Source organism: Entamoeba histolytica, genomic scaffold (genome assembly GCF_000208925.1).
Source record: "Entamoeba histolytica HM-1:IMSS scf_1104750518391 genomic scaffold, whole genome shotgun sequence".
Lineage (NCBI taxonomy): Eukaryota > Evosea > Mastigamoebida > Endamoebidae > Entamoeba > Entamoeba histolytica.
Genome location: NW_001915251.1, coordinates 4487 through 11839, shown reverse-complemented (window position 1 = coordinate 11839; position 7353 = coordinate 4487). Strand labels below are relative to the sequence as shown.

The 7353-nt window shown below is 22.8% G+C and overlaps 4 protein-coding genes across 4 annotated transcripts in view, besides 1 other annotated feature; 2 read left to right on the top strand and 2 right to left on the bottom strand.

The window, feature by feature from the left end:
• EHI_136740 (uncharacterized protein) lies at window positions 1–561 on the bottom strand (the record flags this gene model as incomplete). Its single annotated transcript, XM_001914224.1, has 1 exon — window positions 1–561. A coding segment is annotated over one exon (561 nt), but the record flags the coding sequence as incomplete, so codon positions are not given.
• A 1618-nt stretch (window positions 562–2179) lies between these two features.
• EHI_136730 (uncharacterized protein) lies at window positions 2180–2578 on the top strand (the record flags this gene model as incomplete). Its single annotated transcript, XM_646155.1, has 1 exon — window positions 2180–2578. One exon carries the CDS (start codon window positions 2180–2182, stop codon window positions 2576–2578), a length of 399 nt encoding a protein of 132 aa, XP_651247.1.
• A 1904-nt stretch (window positions 2579–4482) lies between these two features.
• Window positions 4483–4748: a repeat region.
• Window positions 4749–6724: 1976 nt separating this feature from the next.
• Window positions 6725–7276, top strand: EHI_136720 (uncharacterized protein; the record flags this gene model as incomplete). Its single annotated transcript, XM_001914223.1, has 3 exons — window positions 6725–6740; window positions 6790–7219; window positions 7264–7276. 3 exons carry the CDS (start codon window positions 6725–6727, stop codon window positions 7274–7276), a joined length of 459 nt encoding a protein of 152 aa, XP_001914258.1.
• Window positions 7004–7353, bottom strand: part of EHI_136610 (plasma membrane calcium ion-transporting ATPase, putative) — a gene marked incomplete at both ends in the record, with an annotated part of 2208 nt that continues 1858 nt past the window's right edge. Inside the window, one exon of the mRNA XM_643436.2 lies at window positions 7004–7179. Within this exon, the coding sequence (XP_648528.2) occupies window positions 7004–7179 (176 nt within the window). The remainder of the gene's footprint in view (window positions 7180–7353) is intronic.

The window sequence follows — 7353 nt, the reverse complement described above, 5'->3', positions numbered from 1 at the left end:
ACTATAATCACCATAAACATCTTCTACAATAATTGGATCTTTTGTTGGTGCCATAAGACATGAGAATGCAACAACAACAAGTGCAAATGCTACAAATGCAACACCAACCCATTGATAAGCATATACTTTTCTCTTTAAGAAGACTTTAGTGAAAATAGCAGAGAAAATAGTCATTGATCCTCTTAACATTTGCCAAATAGATGCTGGAATCCATAATAAACCAACATTAGATAAAGCAGTAGCACAAAGATCACAACAAGCTGGAATAGCAACAATTAAATAAGTTTTGAAATGAGATTGTCCTGGTTTTGTTTCATGTCCTTCTTCAGCTTTCTTTCCAAAGAATTTTTGGATTAAATGTTTTCCTTCAAATACAAATAAACATCCAAACATACCTATGAACATCATTTCAGTTTGGAACCATGGTTTTTCAAATGAATGAACATCTCCATTAAGTCCTTCTCCTTCAATTGAGAAAATCATTTTTTGGAATACAACAGTGCATGTCCCAAAAAGGAGCATACCTGCAATAACAATGGCTTTAGCTAAGAGTGATGCCATACTTTTTGCAAATTGAGATTTCTTAGTTATAAAATCTACTTTATTCTAACGAACGTTCCTTTGTGTTCGATTTATGTCTTGAAGAACATTAATATTCTATTCTAATAGCTCTTTTTATTAGATTTTACTATATTATATGAATAGGTTTTCTGCATGGAATAACTTACTATTTTTATTGGAAATTTTTTTTACTATTTTTTTATTAGAATTTACTAGAATTTCTTTCATTCAAAAAGAAATACCAAGAATCTTCTTTTCGTTCTTCCTCTTCAAACTTTCAATCTAAATTAATCTCTTCTTCAATTTTTTAAACTCTAGATTCTTCTCTTATTTATTCTTAGAATCCTTGAATTATCTAAAAAATATTAAAAGTTCCAAACATAAAATTGAATAATATCTTTTATCTAATACTTTTTCATTCTTTTTAATAATAGAAAAATCAGTTTGAATATTATAATCCTATTGTTGGTGATTTGTTTAAAAAAATAACCGATTAATGTATTTCTGTAATTTAACGTAAAATTTCTCAATAATCCAATTTTATTCATTTGAACTTTCATATTTTTCATTAAATTCAAAATCTACAATTAGTTATACTTCATTTATAATGAAATTCTTTATTATTCAACTGAAAATAATAAAAAAACCAAAAATAAATTCAATCCACTCTCATTGTTGTTGTTTCTCAAAACAACAACTGATTTTGTTGATTGACATATTATAAAACTTTTTTTTGAAATTTAGAAGTTTTATGAAAAGAAGTAAAAATGAAATATCATTAATATTAAAATTATTTTCTTTTTGATTTAATTATTTTAATAGAAAAATACTTAGAAACAGTAATTATTAATAATACAGGGTGTTTAGTAATGTCAATGTCTTTGTGTTAAATTTTATCATATTTATAAAAGGTATAAAAAAGTATATTTTTCAGAGTTATTTATTTTGTGATAAACAAATTTATTAAACAATTTAAATTATTGGAGATTTAACTTATTGAATAAAGAAAAAAAAAAAGCTTAAAACAAATAATGAATAAAAAATGTATTATTCATAAGTAGTAAAAATAAAAATATCGTAGTTATAAGAAATTAAAAATATCGTAGTTATAAGAAATTAAAAATAAAATAGAGAAGAGTTTATTTTATGAATGAATTTTATCTGTAATATATAAAATTAAACATTTTAAGAAGTTGATGAAGTACTATTATACAGTAGCTGTTTTTTGAGTAATAAACACTACTGAATTATTAAGGTAAAAGTTTATTATTGAGGAATTTTAGTGGTTATTTAAAAATTAACATATTAGAATAAACTACTTTATTTTCTGATTTGATAGTTCAGAATTTATATGATGATGTTTTTATTTGAAACTTACAAAGAATATTGAACTTAAGAAGAATTGAAAAAGTTTTGAGATTAATTTTTTAGAGTATAAAAGAAAAAATTTAATTAATGTAATTATCATTTCTCATTAGAAAAAAAAGAAGAACTAATTCTTCAATATATTGCTTGAAATTTCCTTCCCTTTTCTTTTATTTTTATTCTACCATATCCTAAAAAAAAAAGAAAAATTTGAATAAAGAATGAGAAACTTGTTTTTTTTTAGTTTCAATTAATGCAAACTACTCCTAATCAACTTAATGATACTCAAAATTTAAATATATACCAATACAATTATCAACAACCTGTATATTCTTCAAACACTCCTGGATGTGAACAGAATGAATATGGAGTTCAACCAGTTTTTCGTGAAGAAACAAATTCGACTTCAGTATCAAGTCAACCAAAAGGTTATACACAAAAAAAGCATTATTCCAATAATGGGATGAACGTTATCATTTGTTTCTTTTTAGGATTTATTTTATTTATTCCATTTTTAATAGCATATATTATTGGTAAAAAATCTGAAAGTAAAGGAATTAAATTGTTAGCAACTATATCAGTCCTTTGTTTTGCTGTTTATTTCTTTGCTTTAATAGGAGCTATAACTGTGACATTAATCCTTTTAAATTAATTAAAACAAATATAATATTCTACACTCTTTTTATAAAATCTAATTCATTATTTACATCTTTTTATTATGAATTGATATATCTTTGTATTTTCCATTCATTTTTTTTTAAAGAATTGATCTTCTTCACCTTCAATACTTCCAATTTTCTCTTGTAAAATATTTATTGCTTCTGTAAAATATATCATTGTTACTTTTCTTACAGTTATTAAGAATTATTTTTTGTTTCTTTGTATTAAAATATTGTAATTCAACTCTTTTAGACTTTATAGAAGAATTATTAACAATAAATTTATCAACATAAGTTTTCGTATTTTGAAAAATTACAAACGATTGACCATTTATTTCTATGCTTTTATATTGTGAATTTGTATTAAAAATTGTTATACATTAACAATTACTTTTATTTTCTTCTTTTTGATTCACTGAAAAACAATCTTTTCACAATAGTCAATGGAAAGAATTGTTGATGATGCTATTAAAAGATCATATCAAAAATATAGACTCATTGTGACAATTACTTTTTTGAATTTGTTTTCTAGTTAGTTGAACGTACAGGCATTATGTTGAATAACTTTTTAATGTTTCTAATGAATTTAAATTATTAGATCAAAGATTATTATTACAAACTTTCATTTTCTTGAAGAATTTAAATTCTGGGATGGTAATATCTGATATATATTTAATAAATATATCAGTAAATGATGGTAAAAATGTATTGACAATAGAAGATGGTCCATATAGAGTATATTTTTCTTGAGAAACATCATCCAAAAAAATAAATTGTTTCTTCAGCAGATGTTATTGAATTAAAGAAATATTTTTCTATTCTTCAATTTCAATTTTTATAAATAAGACCAATTAGAGTGAATGACTATTCATAATTTGTGAATTTAATACAATGAATAATGTCCATACTAAAAATAGTTTCTTCATTTCTATTATGCAAAACAATTGTTTGAACCCAATTTGGTAATATCCAATTTTTAATATAAATACAACACAACATATTCATTCTTCTTTTTCTATAATATTACAATTTAATTTTATAATACCACAATCATTTATTATTTGATTAATTCTTTTATCTTTTTTCTTTGTATTGAAATTGTTATGATAAAAATAGGAGTTATGATGGAATTTGTACTTGTGTTTTAATGTTTTCTATACCATTAAAAGTACCATTCGTAACTTCTGTAATATCAAAATGGAATTTTTTTGATTCGCTCCTATTTTGAGGATTATTTTACTATTATATTATGACTTGAAGTTGAATATTGGTTGAAGTGTTTCTGTAATCAGTTTCAAGACATTAGAACTTACAAGAAGAATGCATATAACTAATTGAAATTTATTTGTTTTAATATTAAGAACTTGAAACAAATGAACAAATCTTTGAAAGAAACTAAGATTTCCTTCAATACTTTTTAAATGAAAATCAAATAAGAAAAATTTATAAAGAAAAGAACTATCACATCTCTTAATGAAACAATTCTGAGAAACTAATTATTAAGTATATCTGTTTCATTCTTATTCCTTAGTAACTTCTTTTCTAATATCTGTGTAACAATACCCGATGAAAATTTCTCAATTAAAACCAACGTTTTGAAACAGTTTTGAACAAAACATTAAACTGCCTGAAGATATAATGTTTACATTATTTTTTTTTATAAATAAACTTCATAATGAGAAGTATTAAACATATGACTTCTTTTCATTAAACTACTATTTATCCACATCTTTTACTTACATTATCAAAAAACTTCATTGTCTATATATCATCAATGTACAAAATTACTTTATTCAGATAAATCTTTTTTAAAAACATTATTTTCTAAGTCTTTAATTATTAGGTTAATTAATTCGTTAATTTTAAGAAAAAAATATTTTTTTTGTTCCATCAAAATTTATTAATAATTTATTACATGCTAGAAGATAAGATATACATTATCAAAATATAAAAGAAAAGAAAGGATATATTATAGATGTTGCCGTATGTCAAGATAAGAAATATAGAATTAAATTATATTCATAAAATAAATAAATACAAAGATTTACAAGAGAAATTAAGACATAATAGAGAAATAATATATGTAGAAATAATACCTGTAATATTATCAATAAATGGATTAATACAAAAATAAATAATTAGAAGAATAAAAATAATAAAATTGTACATAACCTTTCACAATAATAATTGAATAATAATAATAATAATCATTAAAAACATGAAAAATTTAATATTTTACGCAAACACTTCTGATAATATAACAGAAGAAGAACCATATAATTCTCTCTTAATATAAAGTAGATATAAAATATAAGTAAAACATGATGAAGAAATTGAATTAATCATCTCTCAATATATTCATATCAAATTAAATATATCCATTATTCGACTTTCTATTTTATTCATTATTTCTTTTTGTTTCAAATAATATTGATGAATTTTTATTTTTTATAGATTATATGGTTTCAATTTCATGTTTATACTTACTATTGTTTCTTTTTTTTCATTTTGTCTTCACTTCATTTTTTATTTCTATTATCTTATTCATTTGATTCATAATGAATTAATTCAATGAAATGATACAAATAAATTGTTTATTCATTTTATTTTATTTCTATTTCATTCTTATTTATTAAAAACACCATCATTGGGTGTGAAAATTTCAAATAAAATAAATCAACATTGAATTATATCCATTTGTAATTCACCATTTCATTCATTGGAAGATGATATTAAATGTTTATATTCTTCATTGTTTTGTTTTTATTCTTTTTATTTCATTTTCAATTATTCAAGATTGAATCATTTCATCTCGATTACTATAATTCGTTTTGGTGTGAAATGTTGTTTTCCACAAAGTGCATTTTCAATTCCTTTATATTCAAATGAATGTTGATTACAATGTGATATTGTTTTATTATTTTCTTTATAAACACAAATATCACCTAATCCAAATTCAAACAAACAGTCATTTGATTGATTTATTAAATAAAATGCGTCTTGTGGTTGTTTAATATCAAATTTCTTCATTCTTCCATTTGATTCTAATGAAAATACAAATGATTGTGAATCATTTATCCAACCAACTTTATCAATTTTAGAATTAACATATCCACCAAATTTATTTCCATCTTCATCTTTAACAATAATTATTATATCTTCTTTATTCTTTATTCTTTGATTAAATACTGATGTGTTTCTATTCCAATTATCAATATCTGAATCAAATAGTATATCTTCTACTCTTCTATTTGTCCATTCTTCTATTTGTATCATTTCTTCCATTGTGTTCATTCCTTTCATTATTCTCAATCTTTCTCCTTCTTGTTTCTTTTTTTCTTTTTCTTTTCTTCTCTCTTCTTCTTTTCTTTCTTTTTTTTCTTCCTCTTCTCTCGTCTTTCTTTCTAAATAATCACTGTAATACTTTTCCCATTCTTCTTTATTCTTATTAAATTCTGCTGTGATTTTATCTGTTTCTTTTGGTATTTTGAATATTTTGTCTTTCATTATCATTTCTTCAATTGAAATGATTTTATCAATGAGATCATTCCGTGTTTTACTTAGTGTTTCTTCATCATTATTACATTCTTGTATGATTCTTGACATTTGTTTCTTCATTATTTCTATTTGGTTGATTGTTTCTTGACTTTTCTCTATCACTATTTTTCTTCTTCTTTCTGTTTCATCAATCCTATCAAATATTCCTTCTCCTCTTTTAATTGCTTCTGAATATGTTTCATCTGGTTTTATTTCAAATACTTCATTTTTAATACTTCCTATATAATATTGATAATTCAAAATAGTATCATCAATTGATTGTTGAATATTTGGAAGTGTTTCTACTACTTCTTTAATTAATTGGTTGTTCTTGTTTATTAACTCTTCCATTTTAATTTAATTTGATATTTATAAGTTCAAAATAAGATTAAATAGTTAATACACGTTATTAACAAATAAAGTCAATTAATATTTTTAACATCATTCTATTTTAAATAAATGTTATTTTTATTTTACAATAACATTAATTTAACACATATATTGTTATATGTTTGAATAAATTAATTGTTATTTTTATTGTATATTTTTAAAAAAAAAAAAGAAATAAAAAAAATAAATTGAAGACTAATCACAATCAATCAATGGAACCAAACACTTGTTTGTTCCTCATTTATTCCTTTCATACAACAACTAAACTAATATATAGCCAAAGAAACTGCCAGTACTGGTTTTGTTATCCATCAAGAAAATGAACGTAAAAGTTTTAGTAAATCACAAAACTCATTAAAAGGTTTAATTGAACCAGATGAAAGTGAAGACATTGATGTTGACATTGACCATGATGATATTGAACAAGATAAAAGCAATATAACACCTCCACTTACACCTCCAATTGAAAAAAAAGTTATGTTTAGTGTAACTCAAGCTCCTTCAATAACTGAGCGTGAAGTAAGATTAAATTCAATTAGGTCTAAACAAGATGTGTTATGTGTTAATGGTGTGATGGATGAACTTAAAGATAAAGGAAATGATTTTGACAACTCTACAACTGACACAACAATGGATTGCGTACCTACACCATATAAAACAGTTGAAACTATAAAAAATGAAGAAGTATTTTCAAAGCCTATTGATGCGTCAGTAAATTCATTTGTATATGAGTCTCAAAGAATGAATGAAGAAAACAAACTTGATTCATCAAAAACAGAAGCCGAAAGTAAAGTAAGCTTTGAACAAACAGCTGAAATAAAAAATGATAACATGGAGTTAG